Source organism: Lycium barbarum, chromosome 6, assembly GCF_019175385.1.
Source record: "Lycium barbarum isolate Lr01 chromosome 6, ASM1917538v2, whole genome shotgun sequence".
In the NCBI taxonomy this organism is placed as follows: Eukaryota; Viridiplantae; Streptophyta; class Magnoliopsida; order Solanales; family Solanaceae; genus Lycium; species Lycium barbarum.
The window spans coordinates 81,434,183-81,456,366 of record NC_083342.1 but is presented as its reverse complement, the minus strand read 5'-3'; the positions used below and the strand labels follow the sequence as shown (position 1 = coordinate 81,456,366).

General features: G+C 37.6%; 2 protein-coding genes across 4 annotated transcripts in view; both read left to right on the top strand.

Moving 5' to 3' along the window:
- The first annotated feature begins 969 nt into the window (after positions 1-969).
- LOC132644108 (uncharacterized) lies at positions 970-2,158 on the top strand. Its single transcript, XM_060360665.1, has 2 exons — positions 970-1,510; positions 2,037-2,158. Exons 1-2 carry the CDS (start codon positions 970-972, stop codon positions 2,156-2,158), a joined length of 663 nt encoding a protein of 220 aa, XP_060216648.1.
- Positions 2,159-7,698: 5,540 nt separating this feature from the next.
- LOC132644358 (sister chromatid cohesion protein SCC4) overlaps positions 7,699-22,184 on the top strand; it is a 58,388-nt gene continuing 43,902 nt past the window's right edge. The window contains exons 1-6 of one of the 3 annotated variants that reach the window (XM_060360952.1): positions 7,699-8,125; positions 8,592-8,743; positions 11,798-11,930; positions 17,877-17,993; positions 18,233-18,725; positions 19,883-19,921. In XM_060360952.1, coding sequence (XP_060216935.1) covers positions 7,913-8,125; positions 8,592-8,743; positions 11,798-11,930; positions 17,877-17,993; positions 18,233-18,725; positions 19,883-19,921 — 1,147 coding nt within the window. In that variant the 5' untranslated portion in view covers positions 7,699-7,912. Of the gene's footprint in view, positions 8,126-8,591; positions 8,744-11,788; positions 11,931-17,876; positions 17,994-18,232; positions 18,726-19,882; positions 19,922-22,184 lie in introns of all 3 variants that reach the window. The other 2 variants (XM_060360951.1, XM_060360953.1) reach the window with 2 other exon arrangements.

Below are 22,184 nucleotides of genomic sequence, written 5' to 3'. Positions count from 1 at the left end.
ATATCGTAAGATCATGCCAAAAGAAGGAAAGGATAGCCTTAACATACCTTGATGTATATCAAATTGCCCAACTTCTACCTCTCGAAATTGCAAGTCTACAATTAAGATAACATACGCCTCAATTAGACTATTTACCTCGCTTATTAACCATCCTCAAATGCATATAAAGCTTAACGAATTATAGACAATAATGTCCTTTATAAGCTTATAACTCTTCAACTTCTCATTCGATCCAACATCAACCGCAATACCCACAACACAATGACAACACATATGTATATATCAAAATATACTTAAATCCATTTCCAATCATCTCTTAAAATAACCCTTGATCACTACATTACCCCTCATCAACTTACCACTTCCATAAGTATCCTCTCTCTACTTAAAATCACTAAAATCGTCGGTAATAAACTCAAATACAAGGGTAGAAAAGGGGATCTTAGATTCCAAAGATCAACTCTAACTCCAACCCCCTAAGCTCCACAACTTGAAGAAACCCTAGAAACAACCTTCTTCTTCACAAGCACGGGTTCGATGGGGTCGGATCTTATCAAATCTCCACTATGATGGCATAAAATGTTGGGAGAGAAGTATTAGGGTTTTTCTCTGACTTGGAATGAAGGAAAATGAGAAATAAGTTGTGAACCACATATTTATACTCGGAATTAAGAAAGCTACAACGGTCCGGTTCGACGAGCGGGTCGACGACCCGTCGACTTGCTCCGTCAACCTGCGCCTGCAGATTTTCAGTTGCGAAACCCTGTTGACGATGACTGGTGTCTGCAGATTTTCTCAGATTCAGTTCAGATCACGTCGATTCGATTCGCTCAACTTCTAATCCTGCAAATTGCTAGGAATACCTGCTGGTACCCTTGTACATGGGGCAAGACATTTTCTACTTCCAAACTCGGGCTCGGGTCTCTATTCTGAAGTCATACCCGACTAGAAACCATAGGTTCTCTTACGATGAAAACGAGAGGTGTAACATATTCGGGATGCCCTGTTCAGTTAGCCATGCAGGCTTCAGTTGGAGGCCCATCAGGGGCCAGTCAGCACTATTTCAGTCAGGCAGAGGGTTTTCAGGCCAGAGCTCCAGATTATGGTGGTTATTCGGCTTCGTTCGTTTCTGTTCAGCGTCCGACGCTAGACCGCGGATGCTTTGAGTGTGGTGATACAGGGCATTTCAAGAGAAATTGTCCCATACTTAGGCTGGGTGGCCAGAGTACTCAGTTTCAGGCTCCCAGAGCTCCAACATCAGGTAGAGGGGGAGGATCTTATGAGGGTAACCGCACTCAGTCTAGGCGTAGCGGTCACACGGCTGGTAGAGGTGTCACCCAGCCTAACAGAGGTGGGTTTCAGTCTGGTAGAGGTGGACATCATCCCGACAGAGGCGGAGCTCAGACGGGGCAGGTTGATCGCAATGGTTTGAAGGCTATCGGCAGACAGGTTCGTTGTTATGCCTTTCCTGGCAGGACTGAGGCTGAGGGCTCAGATGCAGTCATTACAGGTAACATCTCAATCTGTCACCAGATGGCTTCTGTATTGTTTGACCTGGGTTCTACTTATATGTCTACATATTTCTCTATGGGTCTTGATATGGTCTGTGATTTCCTTGATGCCCCTATTTATGTATCTACTCAAGTTGGAGACTCTGTGGTTGTAGATAGAGTCTTTCGATCTTGTACTATCACACTTATGGGGTATAGCTGATTTTTGAGTTATGGACTCTATAAATCTTGGGTAAACTGATTTTGGGATGAATTTCCTATTTTGCCATTCGTGGCTCGGAATCCTAATTTTAAGGCTTAAATTGGGTTTGGATTAAAGAATGCCATTATGGGTATTAATGGATTTGTATGACTTCCTAGAATACTAATTAGACCATGTTGAAACCGTTTTCCAATAAAATTACGAAATTAACCTTTCGGGTTTGGAACGAGGTTTATGGGTTGACTTTTTGGACCCAAATCTTCTATAAGGTAATATGGGTGTCGTTTGTCTCTTATTCTTACGCTTATTTTGTATTTGAGTAGATGGAATCGTTCGGAAGCTCTACGGAAGGGCAAGGCTCTGCTGTGATTTGGCTGGACTTCTTACCAGGCACGTTGAGACTGTAAACTCTTACTTAAGCATTATGGTTGATAAATTGGACTAAATAAGAGGATATAACGAGGATAATAAGAGGGTTCTGATACTCGTGAGGTGACAAGCACTTGTATCAGGTACCAGTGACATGTTATGGGAACTTGTGCAATTTAAATTGTATAGTTGGTTTGAATGCCATGTTTTGGGCACTAGCTGGTAGATAGTATGATTCTATGGATCTGTGAGTGGGGTATGAAGCCCGTATTTTTTGTCTCTTTGATTGTGCGTCTGTCTTGTTTGTTATGTGTGGTACTCATCACTCCTAAATGCTCGTCGAAAAGTGAAAAAGAAGCTAAGATAATGACTTTTTGCGTAATCGGCTAAAGATAGGCCTTTACAGCTTATAATGAATAAAGAGGAGATCTTTTACGGCATTTATTGGCTTCTTGTTATTGTGCATGTCATAATCATGCTTCATTTGGTATCTCATACTTTGTATATATTTGAGTATACATATGGGGGTCAGCGGGGAAATGTTTCCGAACGAAGTAATGATGATATCTTAAGACAGAACTTTATTGTGTATAAGAAGCTAAAGGTGGAACCTTTGTGATTATGAGAACTTAAAAAAGGGAATCTTATGTGTATTCCTGCTTCTTATTGTGATGTATGCCATATCCATGCTTATCATATATCTCTTGTATACTTATCATAACTAAAGGTAAGGTCATTTACTGTATGCATTGATTTCTTGTTGTTGAGCATGTCACATTCATATTTATCATGGTATCTCATACGCATTAATGACATTAATGAAAGATCCCAAGGGAAATGATTTCGAACGAAATGATGATGATTATGAGCCAATGGGCTAGTTGACAGGTATACGAGCCTAAGGGGTTGAGACATGAATTATAAGAGCCTAAAGGGCTGAGATATGATATGTGGAGACCGTGATCCGAGGATTTTCTAGAGCGGTGGTAGATGGACCTCGCGAGTCCCTCGTGGGTCACGATTCATTGGCATTCAAACGTGTCTATACCGGGTGATGGAAAGACCTTGCATTGCATGCATTTGCACTTTATATCATATCATTCATCCTATCTACTTTGTTGTATAGTGGTTTGAACAAGTTGATTGTCTATTGTGACTTGATTGTGGTTTGGATTGCCTTTTTCGGCTTTGTATGATTGACGGATTGAGGACTTGGGTGCTTATTTGATTTCTTGATAAACTAAGGACTTAGTTGCTATTTCGGTTACCTGATGTACTTATGGATTAGAAGCTTCACATAGGCTTTAACTGAGATTATCACAGCTTGATATAATATTATTATTGTGAACTAATGGCGGTTAAGTGTGGAAGTAGTAATCGTAGGCCAGCCTTTGTCTCCATTTTCGTTAGGGTCTGTCGACGAAGCTGCTGACTACACGTTGTTCCCCGTACTCACGCTACACTTGCTGCACTCTTTTCTTGTGCAGATTCTATTCCCGATACGAGTGGAGTTCGAGACACTGCCGACCGTTGTGATGGTCATCTGGACGATTCGGGGTGAGCCATCAGTTGATCCATGGCACTGGATCTTCTTCGGTTATCTTTATTGTTGTCTTTTATTTCGGACAATTTATGTACTTTCCGGATGTATGCCTAGACTTATACTTCATTTAGTCATTCTTGTACAAGTGACACCAGATTCGGGGATGGTTGTACCTCTATTTTTCGTGTTTTATGAAGATAAGGATTACTAATACTTGAATGATTTATTTTCTGCTTTAATTCCTTTATTAACTTTTTCTAGCGGGTTGTGGATGGCTTACTAACTTGGTGAGAGTTAGTGCCTTCACGACTTATGAAATTGGCTCGTGGAAATTTTCTATTCTTTCTATATCATCTTCCATTTCTTTTAATTCCCAATTTATGGCAGCTATTGTATCTATGTTTATAATATCTCGTAAAATTCTATTTACTGTTAATGATGAAATTCTTATGTAATTATTACTTCTAAAATTTTTTTTAAAGCTTTTTCTATTTTCTTTAGCTCTCGTCTACGTTCTATATCTCTATTTAAGTATCAATAATTGATAACAATTTGTTTAGTCAATGAGTGTTGTTTCATATAGGGATGTTTAATATGGTTTAAAACGTGTTGGTATTTGTTTCTTAGAGGATTTCCTAGATTTTATATATCCTAATAATCTATATTCTAATCCTGATATTACATCTATTAGTTCTTGTAGCCTTTGTTTATTATTTTTAGCGTTACTTAATCTAATATATTCTAGGTATAACCTATTTAATTCGTTTTTTACTTCTAGATCGGAATCTGGCATGTATTATCCTAATGGAATATATCTTACTTTCTGTTTAATAAATTCTATATAATCTTCTCCTCTCTTTATTTCGTCTGTTGAACCCTGTATCTCCCAAATAAGATAGTTTTTAAATTCTAGAGCTTCTATATTTAGTTTCTAATTCTAACTGATGATTAGTTTCTAAATTATTTAAATATTCTACAAGTGTCTTTCTAATATTTCTAGTACTTTTGACCTTTTGCAGGGTAAGATGTGCAATAAGATAATGAAATCTTATATATTTAATAAAACTGTGTTGTCTTATGAAAAATATAGTCCAAAAATATTTTAGTTCTGATACCAATATAACGGGGCTATATGAAATTAGACATTAATAATTTCGCAAAAAGGGAATATTTAATAAAAATTCATGTGTTTATCAAAATGTTAACAATCCTGATCAGTACTTCCTCACTCCTTAAATTCTTTTATCATGCATTAGTCTTTATATCACTAAGTTTCTGTGTTTTCTCCCGTGTTTAATAATAATTTTTTTTAAAGTCTGGACTCTTCTTACTCTGTTCATCTCTTTCTCTTAATCTTCGTTTTTAATAACTCTCTTCTTTAACCACACCCCGGATATGGCCGACATTGCGCCCTTCTTAATTTGGACATTTTCAAAGCCTCTGTCACGACCCTAACTGATGAGTCGTGACAAGTGTCTGACCTCTAGCGACCAAATACCCCTATACTCAGATCTGAATCTTACTGAACATCAAGGGCCCATAAAAATGACTTAAACTGATCTCATAATTAGGAGACATCATGAACTTTGAACAATCTGCATATATACATAAACATGCTGAAGAACAGTGCAAGCCAGCTAGGCTGCTATATATACTGTACACAAAAGAATAGAAACCGACAAGGCTATATCATCTGACTAATACATACAACTGTCTACAGATCTCTACTGGAATAAAAGCTGTAGAAGGACGGGACAGGGCCCCGTCATACCCATCTATATACATCTCAAAAGAATGGCATATCAAAATAGACTGCAACTCCGGATCAAATGGAGTGCACTGATCGCTGCTGGATAAAAGTCCTACTAAGCTGGACCACCTGCCTGTCTACTTGTACCTGCGGGCATGAACGCAGCCCCCCGAGCAAACGGGGAGTCAGTACGGATAATGTACTGAGTATGTAAGGCATAAGAACAACATATATATATACAAGAATCATGAATAAGATCTAAACTCATAAGCCGAAATGACTATCTGCATGTGCTTGTATGAACTAGTATTTGCATGCGTCTGCATAAATCTGTGTAACTGACAATGCTACTGTGGGCGCATAATATGCATGCTCATGCCTATCAATGAAGGCCATACATCTATATATATGTGTGTGTATAACGCCTGTCAAGCCTCTATGGCATCCCATCATATCATATTGGCCTCTCTGTGGCCATCATCATATACATTGCTGTGGTACGTGCACCCCGATCCCTATATCATCATCATGGTACACCAGCTGATCAAGTGGTAATGCGTGTATAATGCCTATCTCTCTTCTCATATCCCACATATATCTATTATTCGCGTATATAATGCTTTCTGGTCATGGGTCAATGTGCTTAGATATATAATGAATGTAATGCATGAATAAATTGTATACATAGAACTGGACCTATGAACAGAAGGAACAATCATAAATGTGGTGCATGAACATTAAAGACTGAAGTACTCCTAATGCTTCTAAGAGTATAGTAATATGGAAGCTCGCTTACTCGCTTGTTGACTCATATCATAGGATCATGCCAAAAGAAAGAAAGGACAGCCTTAACATACCTCGAACTGTATCCAATTATCCAACTTCTAATCCTTGAGCTCGTAAGTCTACAATCAAGATAACGTAGGCCTTAATTAGACTATTTACCTCGCCTACTAATCATTTTGAATACGAATAGAGCTTAACAAATTATGGGCAACATTTCCCTTATAAGCTTAACAATCCTTCAACTTCCCATTCAATCCAACATCAACCACAACAACAATAACAACACTTATATATATATAGAAATATACTCAAATCTATTCCCAATCATCTCTTAAAATAGCCCCAAATTACTATCTTAACCTTCATCAACTTACCACTTCCACAAATATCCTCTTTTTGCTTAAAACTACTAAAATCCTTGGTAAATAATTTAAATACAACGGTACAAATCATTTACATACGTTGAGAGGCCTAAGATTCCAAGAATCACTTCAACTCCAACTTCCTAAGCTTCACAACCTTGAAGAAACCCTAGAAACAGCCTTCTTCTTGACAAACACGGGTTCACGGGGCTAGGATCTTACCAAATCACCACTAATAATGATGGAAAATGTTGGGAGAGAAAATACTAGGGTTTCTCTGATCTGGAATGGAGGAAAAATGGGAAATAAAGTCGTGAACCGCATATTTATACTCGGAGTTAGAAAGTTACAGCGGTGCGGTTCGACAAGCGGGTCGACGACCCGTCGACGTGCTCCGTCGACCTGCTGATTCAGGGCTGCAGAAGCCCATCGACGCCGCATTAACGACGGTCCGTCGACACGTCGACGGCCCCGTCGACGATGACTCGTGTTTGCAGACTTCTCCGATTTAGTTCAGATCGCGTCGATTCGTTCAACTTCTAATCCTGTAAATTGCTAGGAACACCTGTTGGTACCTTTATACACGGGGTAAGACACTTTCTACCTCCAAACTCGAGCTCGGATCTCTATTCCAAAGGCATACCCGACTAGGAAACCATAGGTTCTCCTACGACGAAAACGAGAGGTGTAACAACCTCAAAATCTAGGAATTTACAGGTTAATACATCGAGTTTATTAAGAAATTAAGAGACTAATCATATACTAAGAGTAGTGAATCCATAACAAAAGGAATTTACATAAACATGAATTTTCATAATAGAAACCTGATAATATACATGAACGGGAGAGTATTATAGAAACATAGTTTGAAATATAAAGACTTGTGTGACTTAAAGATGGAGAGAGGTTTTCCATGCGTGGAGGAGGAGATAATGCAAGGAGAGGGGATGGTTGGTTTATTTTTAATTTAAATTGGGAGGAAAAAGTTTCACGTAGGCGGCAAGTAGGAAAAGAAAGATGGGGACAAAGAGATTTAATGGCCGGAGGGTAATTATGCCCCAAAATGGAGCATAGGGGCAAATGTGATCCTAAAGTTGAATGATAGCGCAAATATATCAAAAAATATATAACCAAGGACAAATATAATTTAGTTATGAGACTACGCGGGAATCTGACACTTTACCGTAAATAAAATTACATAAGCATTGGAGTATTAAGCAGGGTAGATACCGGTCTTTGCGAGACCCTAACTTGTAAAAAGGGTCTAAAAGAGAGGGATTTAGATGTGTTAAGCGTCCCATTGATTTCATTGCGCGGGTTGACCCAGATAGATAGTTAAGTCCCGAATTTGAAATTCCACCAAATTGGAAGCGAGTGGTGAGTGAATGAATGGAAGGAGTAGCGGAGGGGCTTTGGGGACTGGCAGATTATGAGGAGAAGAAGGGAGAAATTGGAAAAGCGGTGAAATGCTTGGAAGCTATATGTCAATCCCAAGTTTCTTTCCTTCCTATTATAGAGGTTAAAACTCGACTCCGCATTGCTACTCTCCTACTCAAGCACACCAATAATGTCAACCATGCCAAATCCCACCTCGAACGCTCTGTAAGTCATCTTCTTATGCTTTTCATTTGGAGTTCACAGCCTGTTCAAAACTCTACTTTTGTTGAAATAAAACTTTTCAGAAAAGAGAAACTTTGTTTTCTTTTGAGAAATGCTCTTTTAGTATTTGATAAGTAGATTGATATTTTAAACAACTTCTTTTGAGTGTTAAATTACGAAAAACACAAGAGTAACTCTAAACATCAAGACTTAAGTAAGTGGGAAGAACTCATTACCTGACCTTGGTTCCCTTGTCACTCCACTTCTTTGATCACTAGGGGCTGCAATCCCAAACTAGTTGCTGTCTTCGGCTATGAATCTTCAAATTTCAGTTTGTTCCATTTGGACCTCTTTCATCCTATTATTTATTTATGCTTTTGATATTGGGTTTGGTGGGATATTAAACAATTTGTGTTTGTTGGACCGGGATTTTTAATTCTTTCTACTAATATATGCTTACATGGTTTAGCAATTGCTGTTGAAGTCCATTCCGTCGTGCTTTGAACTCAAATGCAGAGCATATAGCTTGTTGAGCCAGTGTTACCAGCTAGTGGGGGCTATTCCTTCACAAAAGCAGATACTGAACAAGGGTTTGGAACTTATTACAACTTCTGAAGATGGGTATGCCTTCTCTTACACCTTGTATTACTATTGACGATGGCTGTTATAGCACATTTATGCGCAAAAGCTAGTAGAAGCTGTATTTACAACAAAAGAGCTAGTAGTAGAGTCCTCCACTTCTAACCAAGAAGTTGAGAGTTCGAGTCACAAAGGGGAGTGAAAAAAACTATTTGGTGAGGTTTACCAAATAAAAGAAACCAAATTGGGACACACTTATACTGCTTTGAATTGTTGGTTCTTGTGCCGAGGGTCTACCGGAAACAACCTCTCTACCTCCCAAGGTAGGGGTAAGGTCTACGTACACTCTACCCTCTTAACACCCCACTTTGTGGGATTTCACTGGGTATGTTGTAAAAATTGGGGCACACTTACAACTATATAATAATCTGTTTGTTGCATCATGGCCTTAACTGTCATAATTACTAAGTGGCGGACATTTGGAATTTTGGGTAAGCAATTGTCACGATCCAAATCCCGTTATGCTGTGATGACACCCAACTATCCCAAGTCAGGCGAACTAAGACATTCAATAAGCAAATTAAATTAAGCCAGTGCAAAACATTATAATATAACAGCAATAAATATCAAGCTAGAGATAAGAATCTGATACAATGCAGAAATATAACCTAAAATTCATATTAGCCACTAGACAGCTGGTCTAGTGGTATATTTGCTTTAAAAAACCAAAATTCATCTAACATTTGGCTATGCTTGTTATGAGCAAACTGGGAATGGAAATACAACTGTGTGCGAAAGATACATATTTTGACTGAATTAGAATACAATAGACTAGAATAGGACAGACGCCATGGCCAATGCGGAACAAGGCTAGCAGCTTACCACTGATGTTAAACTCACGGATTTCGCAAGTACTAAGATTCAAACCTGCACAAAAAGTCCAGAAGTGTAGTATGAGCACACCAACACGTACTCAACAAGTATCATAGACTGCCCGCAACAGAGTAGTGGCAAGCATTACTAAAAGACAACCAATACCTTCAACCTGTACAACATATCGAAAGAGAGAAAAGGGAGAAACGAAAGGGAACAAGAGACATATGCATTATATAAGCCGTTAATATCAATTAGACTACTATCGCAGTTAAAGCACAGAAGATAGCAGCTCAAATAATTAATTAAAAGCTAGTAGAAGTTAAGAAATTTAGTAAAGATTCTATCTTTAACACTTCCTGGTACAAACCAAATTCAACAGAATCAACTTTCAACACAACCAATGTGCACACCGCAAGGAAGGTACCAAGTCGGTGACTCATGAGGGACAAATCCATATCCACACGCACACATCAATCATATCAATAATCTCACGGACTCAATAGTCCCCACATGTCTGTATCAAATTGGATTCACACGATCCCCATTACTGTGTCAGTATCAGACTCAGATGGTTCCCAAATCTCCATAGCACACCTCCACAACATTATCATATCAAGAATAAGGAGCAGAGAAAAAAATAACACAATGTATAGCATGTAGAAGTTAAATTATAACTTCAACAAATACATAGATAAATCATGCTCTTCTAGTATGTAAACTAATCAAGATTAATCAACAAGACATAGATCATATGATCAACTACATATATGGAAAGTAAAGCTATGCTCTAGCATTCCAAGTAAACCCCTTTCAACTGCTCGGTAGTCGCATATATGATCGTCATGCCATATGTAAGCTACCCCCTCATTACAAAGAACATATAAAACGTTAAGTTTGGGAAAAATTCCCCTGTTAAGGTCAAAGTCTTAACTTACCTCAAATCAAGTACGCTTTAATCCCTCAAGATCATCTTTCCATGCTCGAACATGGGAAAAATTGGATCTCTTTTGTTGAGAATCATATTTTGGTGTAGATTCTCTTCTTTTGGTATACGGCTCGTATACCAAAAGTTCCCCATTTGTTAATAAAATACTTACCTTGTCAAAAAAAAAATAAAAAATCCAAAAATGCACATTAGTGTTTTATCTCTAGTTTCTTTTTGGTGCATCTACGAGGACTCAATTTGTATAGAGGATTGGATCTCTTTTGTTGAGAACCATATTTTGGTGTAGGTTCTCTTCTATTGGTAGGCGGCTTGTAATCGTGGTTTTCCCCCAATTGTTAATAAAATTATTTACCTTATCAACTAGGGTCTAGGGTTCATGTCCTAAATCCCCAATTTCACACTTCAAATCCCATGTTTAAAGGCTCAAATCTAGCATATAATCGTGTATAATCACTAATATTAGGTATAGAATTTCCTTCTAAAAAATATTAGGTATAGAATCATTGCCATGGTGATATATGTCGAATTCAAGCCAAAAATCTCTCAACCTCTAGCTTAGCTCGTCCAAAAATGGAGCTAAAATGTCAAAAATCCCGAATTCAGCCTTTTTATACTACAGGGATCCATCGCAATTACGACACCTTTGCCACAAAAGCGGCTCTGCCATTGCGACAGGCTCATTGCAAAAGTGAGCCTTCACCAGATTCTGATCTGTCGTAAAAGCAACCCCTTTGGTTGCAAATGTGATGGCTTCCGCAATTGAGACACACCAACAGAGATAACAAAATTTGCAACAGCTGAATGTGATTTTTAAGTCCAAAACTCACCCGAGTCCCTCAGGTCCCAACCCGAACCATCTCGTCATGTCCCAAAAAACTACATGGACATGTGGGAAGTCTCAAATCAAGGAACGGGATTCAAGTGCTCAAAGCAAAGGGTCGGGATGTTACAACAATCTAAGCACCTTTCTTTTAGTATCACATAAGTAATTTGAATATCTTTTCGAATCTCAAGCAATTTAAGTATCATTTCTACTTGCCAAAGTTACTGATTTTCCTCTTTTTATTTTATGGGCACTTCAAGTTCTTGGTTAATTTATTGATATGCCCGTCATGTTTAAGCTAAGTCTCTTTGGATATGATCACCAATAATGTATAAGTGTAGTCAGCTCTAAAAATGTTCACCATTGAGTTCTAAGGCGGTGTTAAATTTGACTTTGCACATGCTGGGTTCATTGTGATTGTAACTGCACTACTTTCTTGAAGGTTTTCCAGGAGGTTATGGTACTGTAACTTCAATTCTCAGCTAGCAATTGCTCTTACAATTGAGGGAGATCATCATGGTTCAATTTCCGCACTGGAAAACGGCCTAATGTGTGCAACTCAAATGTGCTATCCAGAGTTACAGGTTAGATAAAACCTGCACAATATCTTAGATAAAAGCAATTTGGTGTCGCCTAGTGGCAAAGTTGATTGGAGCCGTAAATTACTTTTTCTGTACTCTTATTTGATTTGATTTGATTTCCGGTCTCTTTTTTGATTTTAAAGTTTCTTAATTGCTATACTTTGGTATTGGATTATTATATTTGCATCAATAGTGTTTGTGTTCCCGTATATGCATCAAGGACGCAAAATGGGAAGCCTTTGATCCCCATGTCTACTGAGTATTTACCTGTACAACAGTCACAAGACATATTTTGGTAGTGTAACGAGAGACGTGAACCTTGGCTTTTGACAAAATTATAGGTAACAATGTACCAAGTTCAATAATTACATCTGTGGAATTATGAATATTGGCGTCATAGATTGCAAATATAACAACATACCCATTACCCAGTAAAATCCCATGAGGTGGGGTCTGGGGAGGGTAGAGTGTACGCAGACCTTACCCCAACCTTGTGACGGGTAGGGATGTTATTTCTGATAGACCCCCAGCTCAAGGAGAGAAGCATCAGTAATAATAGACATTAATAATAAGCAGTAATAGCAGCAAAATAATAAGATAACAGAGTGAAAGAACCAATCAGATAGTACTAGGGATCCAATAATAGCAGACGTAACAAAGATACTACTACTCTTAGTACAGAAAAGAAATCTGTGCGCAACTTACTAACTCTCCACCTTGATACTCGATCTCTATACCCTCCTATCAAGGGTCATGTCCTCGGTAAGCTGAAGCTGCGCCATATCCTGCCTAATCACCTCTCCCCAAGACTTCTTAGGCCTACCTCTCCTTCTTCTCAGCCCAACCATGGCCAACCTCTCGCATCTCCTCACAGGAGCATCAACGGATCTCCTCTGCACGCGTCCAAACCATCTCAACCTCCCTTCCCGCATCTTATCCTCTACATGGGCCACTCCTACCTTGTCCCGTATCACTTTATTTCTAATCTTATCTCTCTTGGTATGCCCACACATCCGTCTCAACATCCTCATTTCTGCTACCTTCATTTTCTAGACATGAGCTTTCTTAACAGGCCAACACTCCGCCACGTGCAACATAGTTGATCTAACCATCACTTTGTAGAACTTGCCTTTAAGTCTGACGGTAACTTCTTATCACACAACGACGGAAGTGAGCTTTCATTTCATCCATCGCGCTCCAATACGATGTGTGACATCTTCGTCAATCTGCCCATTGCCTTGGATAACTAACTTACCCCAGGTACTTGAAAGTTCCTCTCTTGGAGATGACTTGGGTATCAAGCCTCACGTCCTCGTCCGCTTCTTGGGTCACGCCATTGAACTTGCACTCCAAGTATTCAGTCTTAGTCCTACTCAACTTGAAACCTTTAGACTCTAGGGTCTGTTTCCACACCTCCAGCTTCGTGTTAACACCGCCTCGCGTCTCATCAATCATAACTATGTCATCTGCGAATAGCATGCACCATGGCACCTCCCGTTGGATGTGACACGTCAAGGCGTCTATCGTGAAGGCAAAAGGAAACGGGCTAAGCGCTGATCCCTGGTGCAGACCCATCATGACTGGTAAGGGCTTCGAGTCACCTCCCACTGTCCTTACCCAGGTCTTTGCTCCATCACGCATGTCCTTAATCACTCTAATGTATGCTGCAGGGACACCTCTAGCTTCCAAGCATCTCCATAAAACCTCCCTCAAGACTTTGTCGTATGCCTTCTCTAGGTTAACAAACACCATATACGTCACAGATTGCAAATGGCATCAAAATTTTTATTTGTCTTTTTTTTTAAAATCCCGCTACACTCCAATCATGCATTAAGTGAAGCAGGGCCTTGTCGGATTTTGTCGCTTCACGCTCTCAGAATCACTTGTTAACCTAAAAGAGGTGAGTGAATCCATTTTTGGACCAAAAATATCTGTGCAGAAAAGATCTCCACCATCTCGCCTTCACGCAGCTTCCAAATCTGCCATCTCCAGCGAGCTCTGACCAAATGTGCTCCGAAAATCCTTTTCAGCTCCCTCAAATACCCCCTCAGCCAAAACACTGGAACATTTCCGTGAAAGTTGCCCATGCCGGAACTACCATCTCCGATTGAAGCTATCTTTGTTCCTTTAACGTCTTCTTTTCCTCTATCATCAATTCAGAAAAGTTGTGTAATAGAGTCATCAATTGGCTAATTGAGTTATACACTAAACCCAAAGCAGCCTCACCAAGCTTGTTCTCTTCCAAGCTCCTAGGCTCACTAGCAAACACAAGGGAGAAACATGATTTCTTAAAACATGTGTTGAATATTTGCTTTAGAACTGCAAATCTTTTTACTGAGTAATTTATTAAGTTTTACCTAGTCAACTAGTTAGACCTAGTATTTAGGAGTTGATTTCAATTTGAATTTTGAATAAATAGTATTTCCTAGTCTTTAGGAATTTGTTATTTTTAGCAGATTATCTTTGCTTATCTTTAGTTTTTTGAGTTAGTATTTTCTATTATAAATTGTAGTCTTATACTACAGTAAAAATATATCGAACTTTCAACTTCTATTCATATGCACTCTTCTTTCTTGTACTCTACTGCATTCAACTCTAATTCTTAAAGTTTTCTTCCTCTTTATTTTCCTGTATTTTCTTTGTTTCAAAAACCAACAACATGAAATTACAGAGCTTTCTTAAAAGTTTCAGCTATCAATGGTCCATTCCTTTTGCAGTTACAGAGGCTATAAAGAAACATGATGTTTTCATGTTGTTTGCGAGGAACACCGGAAAATTTTGCGGGATTTTCCGGTGGAAAGTAAATTTTGACGAGAAGAAAATTTTAGTATTTTTTCTTTTAAATTTAATGACACGTGCACTACCTTATTGGGGCTGAAACACTTATTTGAAAAGAGTTGGTAAGTACAAAAGTGGTGGGTATATTGGACGCGTTTCAAAAAACCTTTAGTGTGTAAAGTAATTTCCTTGATTGAGAGATGTGTAAAGGGAATTTGAGTACAACCTCAGGGGTAAACTATGTATTAAGCCTAGTAATAATGCTTGTATTAGACAAGTAAATGTCAAAAATGCCCTTTAGTTAATTATCTCTTCATATCTTTCAATTATTTCTAATAATGTTTATAGTATTGATTCATTACATGAAATTAGTTAAAATACAGTTTTGATGCTTAAAAGAGGAGCACACGGTTTATTTATTTAGTTACCCATATTTTAGTATACCTAATTTTAATTTTCCTTCGAAAATTCTTTTATTTGACATACTTAAAATTTACAGTGATAATTATATATAATTTTAACTGTACTATAGTAATGTTCTTGTTTCTGTGACCCTAATTTCCTTTTAGCCTGTTCCAAAAATAATAACCCCTTTCAAGTTTGAAAACAATTCCCTTTCTAAGTTTGAAAACAATTTACTTATCAAAAGAAAAATTTGCAAACAATTTAACTTAAACTTCCCATTTTTACCTTTGATGGCAAAATTTTATTACGATACAAATGTTATGACATGTTTAAGGCTGCAAGTTTCACAAGCTATATAGCCACACAAATGTTTAACATGTTTAAGATCACAAGTTTCAAAAGTCTTCATTTTTTCCTTAAGGGAAAAGGTGCAAATATACCCCTCAACTTTGCGATTTAGAGCAAATATACCCCCCGTTATAAAAGTGGTGTAAATATATTCCTGCCATTAAAAAATAGTGCAAATATACCCTTTTTGTTGACGGTTTTTTTTTTTTTTTAAATCATTTAGTTTCTTTTTAATTAAAAAAATATCATGTGGCTTTAAAAAGAAGTCTTACCCATTTTTTTGAGGAGGCATATTTTTCTAAAGCCACATGATAATTTTTTTTTATTGGTGGGTCGGGTTTGGTTCGTTTAAAAAAAATGGGTAGACTTATTTTTTTAAAGCCACGGAGATATTTTTTTAAACGAAGCAGACCCGACCCACCAGAAAATTAGTAGACTTTTTTTTTTAAAGCCACATGGCATTTTTTTTTAATTAAAAAATAAGCGAAATGATTTTAAAAAAAAAAATTCCGTTAGCGAAAAGGGTATATTTGCACTATTTGTGTAAGGGCGGGGGTATATTTGCACCATTTTGTAACGGCAAGGGTATATATACACCACTTTTTTAACGGGGTATATCTGCTCTTAATCGCAAAGTTGAGGGGTATATTTGCACCTTTGCCCTTTCCTTAAAACTATTTTTCCAGTCACACAAGGTTTACATAAAATGCTGAAAAGGTAGGAGTACAACATATGATACTAGAAACCAATATTAGATAGGTAATAGGATTTAATATAGGTCAAAGGTATAATTGCAAACAAGACTATCTAATTCAAAGCAAACACATATTTTAAATGGTACACCATATATCCATATTTAATTATGATGAATCAAATATGGCATAACAACTATAATAATCCAATAGTATGGTTCACTGGATTACAGTCCTTGCATTATAATGCCTGCATAACTTGTCCAAGAAACAAAGACCTCTTATCGTATGACCTAATCCCATTGAGAATTACATATAGAATCCATTAAGAAAGTATGCTCTATGTTACATGGCTACTCGTTCAAGCTTCTGATATGTATATAGATAGTCGGATTTGTCATTTCCTAAATATTATGATTTGGCGATGCAACTAAGAGTGCGGCCATGCGGGTATGGGTTCTGAGCTAGAACTAGTATATATAGAGTATAATGTATGTGTGTGTATATACTTGATTGAAAAGTCATAGAACCAAAACAAATATGAATAATTTCTGAAGTTGCCTATCTTATTCCACAAGTATATCTTGATGTATAGCAGAATTTCCTCTTACTCTACTTAAATAGGTGCATGTCTACGTGCGCGCGCACACACTCACCCATACACACACATGCATATATTTTGTAACCAAAACTGAGACTTATAACCCCGAACAACCTATGCCTCTTGTCATAGTTGTGGTCAATGCACCATAAGTGAATTGATCAAATGCGGTGCATATCCCACACCTCAAAAGGGTATATTTGAAGGATTGTGTAATATGGAAAATTCTATCAATTCCATTAGTCATAGCGTATATGATCACCAAAAATTGACCTAGATAATTAGAAGTATTAACTTTATATCAGTTGCAACTCTGACTTTTCAATTTATCATTACATTGTACCAAATGTCTCAATCACAAGTTTCTGTCTCATTCTCTTTTCTTCCTCCAATTCACAAACTAACCTCCTACTCCCCAGTTAATTTATTTTCTCCTTTTCTTCTCGGCACTCCCATACCGCGTTGGAGATAGTCGAATGTTTTGTTTTTCATAATTCTTGTAGGCTTTGGGGATATGTGGTTTCCTGCTATTACATAGAGTAACCCATGTTAAATTTATTATTATATATTGTTTTGTCCTTTTTTGGTTCCAATAGAGGTGCTCTAATGTTAAACATGGGTTTTGATATTAAAAAGAAACTATAATATTGGTGTTGGGAGACAAACTGTTGGTAGCTAGCATGTGTCCAATTGGATTCCTTCCAGTGTCATCATGACCCTAGTGCCAGGTCTGTCTGTCTGTCATTGTTCCATGGTTATGTTGTTCTAATTCACAAAGACACACCTATATTTCTGATACAGATGATTTATGGCTTTTGTTTGGTCATTAATCTGATTGTCTTAGTTTGTTATTTTTTTGGTGTAAACAGAATTTGTGGGGGGATATAGGAGAATTGGTAGATTTAATTGGCAATGTATAAGTTTTAGCTTTTGAATAGGGGCACTGACTTTTGGCTGTAAGTATGATTCTGTAAAGTTCTTAACTTTAACATTTTTTAGGTGTTAAGTTATGGTTAATACAAATGGTTACCTTTGACTCAAAATAATTAATCTGAGAGTCATAAGCTATATCCTAATGATCTGGTTATTTGTAATATTCATTATTTCTCTTCTTGGTGTTACTAGATGTTTTTTGCAACTTCGATTTTGCATGTGCACCTCATGCAATGGGAGAATGACAGTTCCGTTCAAGATGCTGTCAACAGATGCAATATAATATGGGAATCTATTGAATCAGAAAAAGTGAGTTCAGTGCTTTTCCTCTTCCTCTGTATATATATGCTGTGGAGTCCTTTTGCAGAAAATAGGAACATATGTTCCTTTCTTTACTACAATATCTCCACTCTTGAACCTTCTAGAATCTACATCTTGAATGGATACATTGCTGAGACAATTAATACAATTCTTTTTATAAATGATGATTCTTTAGAATGGGGCTTATGATGTCAACTGATGTTCTTATTTTTCATTCAATCCAAAAGAGACAGCAATGCCTTGGTTTGCTATTTTACAACGAGCTGTTGCATGTATTTTATCTACTCCGGATATGTGACTACAAGAATGCTGTTCAACATGTTGACAAATTGGATGCTGCCATGAAGTCTGATTTACAGAGGAGGCAACAGATCAAGGAACTGACTAAGGAGCTTGATGCAGTGAATGAAAGTCTCTCTCGTTCTGATTTAAATTACAGAGACAGATCTGCTCTTTCTGGAAAACAAGCTCACCTTGAGGAGCAACTTAATAACTTAACAGGAACTGACAAAGAATTTTCTGAACCGATATACTTTGGAAGTGTGAGACGGACTTGGGAAGACAAGCTTGAATTGGCACCACCTCCTATTGATGGAGAATGGCTACCTAAAGGTGCTATATATGCATTGGTAGACCTTACAGTAGTTGTTTTTAACCGTCCCAAAGGACTTTTTAAGGAGTGCTTGAAGAGGATTCAGTCTGGCCTGCAAACTATTCAAGGTTGGTTCTGTGAAATAGGGTGCAGTAGGCTCTATAATTTCACACTTCTACATTTGCCGGTGTTCTGTACAGTTAGTGCTGATTGTTGGTTTCCTAATTCGGTGTATGGATTTCATCACTTGACAGATTTGGTAGTAACCTTAAATTTCGGGGTAATGGATCTCCCATGCATGTTTATGTAGTTGGTGGATTAAGTGATTTTTTCAACCTTTATTCCTTAGCATGTAACCAAACTTCGACCATGGAAATAGTGGTCTAGCAAATCACGGGTGTGACAATCATGTCACAACTCGCCGTACTACCAAATTAAACTGTCAACTTAGTGTTCCTTAAATCTAGAGGCGAATCTAGGATTTCTAGTAGATGGGTGCACTACTAAAGAAAGGAGAAAAAAAATGCATAAGTGGGGATTGATCCTTGAACCTCTAGGTAAATAACTTAGCTTTCAGCCAAGTGCACCACTAAGCCTTTTGTAGCTTGGGTGCCAGAAGGTAATAATAGATATATTTTAAGAATTATACACATAAAATAATATGCCGAGTTTAATCGGGTGACCATGGGTTCACGTGACCCTTTTTTTGAACATAAATCCGCCATTGCTTAAATCTAGAAATTGTTTGTAATTCCGTGTTCTCATTGACCATCTTATTTTGTTAAGACATTGGAACTAAGTTACTTGAGGATCTTCTATAATTCAAGATAGAAATGTGCCCTAGAGAAGGTATCAACAATATTGAATCGATTGATCTAATTGAGCATTCCTCGAGTGAATTACATTTTAGGTTAGACTGTGTGCAGTGAACTCATTCTTCCTCCATGAACTGAAACAAATAATGTTTAAGTTTGTTGTATGGGCTCTGTAGTTATAGTAGTTTGTTCTTGGGGTTTACTGTAAATATTTTTGTCCTTGCCCTGGGCCTAGCTAGATGTCGTATGTAGGATAGGAACTGGAAATTACTATTACCTTTTCGTTAAATGCCAACCTTGTAAGCTTCTTGTTGGTAGAGACTATAAAATTTCGTATTTTTCTTGAAAATTTTGCAAAAACACATGAATTAGCCCATTAGCTAGAGAATGCCTTTGAGCAATTTAATTTTCTTCCATCAGGTTTAAATAATATTCTCATAACTGAATTCTGAATTGTTATATTCATGCAGAGCAGCTGAAAAAGCTTGGGATTCTTGATGGAGTGAGAGGTAAGCACTCTTGTTTCTCTCATAGATGTGTTGATTTTTATCTTCCTTAAGTGATATAGATCATGAGATATCATTATCACTATTTTCTATCTTTGATTTTGTTTCTCTTTTAGTTAGAAATAAAATCCTGTCTATTAATTAAGGATAATATATAGATTAACTGTTACCATTCTCAAAAAAATTGAGGATAATCTATCTCTTAGTTAGGAACAAGTTCTTATCTTTTTAGTTAGAGATAGAATTCTAGTATTTTCTTGAGTTTTGAAATCCTAAACTCCATTTTCTATGAATAGGAATTTCATGTGCTTTCTGCTGATGGGACTTGATTAATATTTGCTCATTTGGTATTATAACTTCTTTCCTTATCTTGGTTTTCTTACTCCTTTCTTCTTTCCCTCTCTTTATCTCTCCGCCTTCTCTCTCCTTCTCTCTGCCCTTCTTTCTCTCATTCCTCTAACTCATTCTCCCCATTATCATTCCATCTTCTGTCTTCTCTCCCTTCTTCCATTGATGGTGCTACAACCTACAATTTGATATCAGGGCCAAGTTTCAATTTATTGTACTACTGCATCCAGTGTCACACATCATTATTATGTTGGCCACTCATGACTACAGATACTCATCACGTGTAGTTTGTTTGCACAAGTACCTCATCAGCTACTGCTTTATGTTAATGTAGATATTTTGGGAGTTCCAGCAACATCTCGTTCATTGGTGTCTAGTATTTTCCACCTGGAGGAGACTCACGTAGATCATGAAAAATGTCATTTTCACTATTTTCTGTCTTTGATAGTGTTGTCTTTATTTTTAGGTAGACATGAAATTATTGTTACCTATAGAGAGCCTATTTTTTTAGTTTGAGATGTTAGGCATATTCTTTTGGTTAGAGATGATTCTAGTTTACTTGTTGGCATTATCATGTTGTAAACTACTCTGCTGATTGCTTTGTAAAGCTCTACTCTTTACGGAGTAGTGTTTTGTTGGTGTTTTTGTCTCTAAAGTAGCCTCTTTTATCTATAAGTGAGTTAGCTGCTAAGTAAATCAAAAAAGCTGGCATGGAGCCAGACAGATTCATTTATACTGAGGCCCGGCTAGACCTGTCAAAGGGATTGTCCAAGCTCAATTTATCTATGAAGAGAAGGGGGCTGAATCAGTACCTCAGCGCAAACCCACATAAAGGGGCTGATCTGTGCTGGCCTAAACTTGGCTAGCCCTGTACTTTTGTTAATGTTTGAATTTCTTATATTAATACAATGACACTAGTAAACGAATAATGTGGACTAGCCCTTTATATTTCTCTGTGAACAGATAATGTAAAATAAAATGGACACCAAAAATATGAAACAAGAATCTCTAAAATGTTTTTGGACATGAAATTAATTAATTGAATTTCATTGAACAATAATATAAAAACAAAATCCTTTTAAGTTGAGACATACTGTAGTTTCACTTAATGCATTTCTTCACCTTCAGTCATGGACAACTCTTCCTGTGAGACGGAGTATTTGAGAATATCCCTGATTCTTTCTTTTTGCATTAATCCAATCTCTGTAATAGATAGGCATATTGAAGTTTCGTTATTTTTTTCTGTTTGGGCCACTCCGAGCTGGGCAGTCTGGGGGTTTGACGCTAGTCTTATGCTGATTCTTGGAGAATGAGGTCATACTATAGAACACTAACCAACCGAGGCCCCTTAAGAAGGCTCCCCTGAGGGTTTCTTTCCATCTTAGAGAGGGCTAAGAGAGCTAAGGCAGGGAGATCCACTCTCACCTTTCCCTTCCATTATTGCTGTGGAAGGGGCTTGAATGGTATGCTCAAGAAGGCAAATATTTTGTGCGTGGGTGGGGTGGGGAGGGGGGGGGGGGATGGTTAAGGGGTTCCAGGGTGTTAAACAATGATAGTGGTGTCTGGAGATAACACATACTGTATGCCGATGATTCTATGATTTTTTGTGATGCTAAACTGGGGCAAGCCACACATCTGTGGTTGATAATAACTGTTTTGAAGCAGTCTCAGGCCTTCTGTCAACTAGAGGAGATCCTTGATATTTTTCAGAGAATGCAGTTCCAAATATATCGAGAAATTGCTATATTTTAGGATGTGAGATGGGGACCCTACCAACTGTATTTTTGGGGGCTACCTTTGGGTGCAAAGTATCGGTCTCAACAGATATGGATTGAAGTATTGGAGAGGTGTGAGAAGACTCTCCAGGTTTAAAAGCAATTATATATCTTTGGGAGGAAGAATTGTCCTGGTCAATAGA

Excerpts from the sequence above, each read along its gene's own strand:
- LOC132644108 (XM_060360665.1), top strand. The coding sequence starts at position 970 with ATGAAAACGAGAGGTGTAACATATTCGGGATGCCCTGTTCAGTTAGCC. Across the intron at positions 1,511-2,036 it reads CTCAGATGCAGTCATTACAG|ATGGAATCGTTCGGAAGCTC; the intron begins GTAACATCTCAA and ends GTATTTGAGTAG.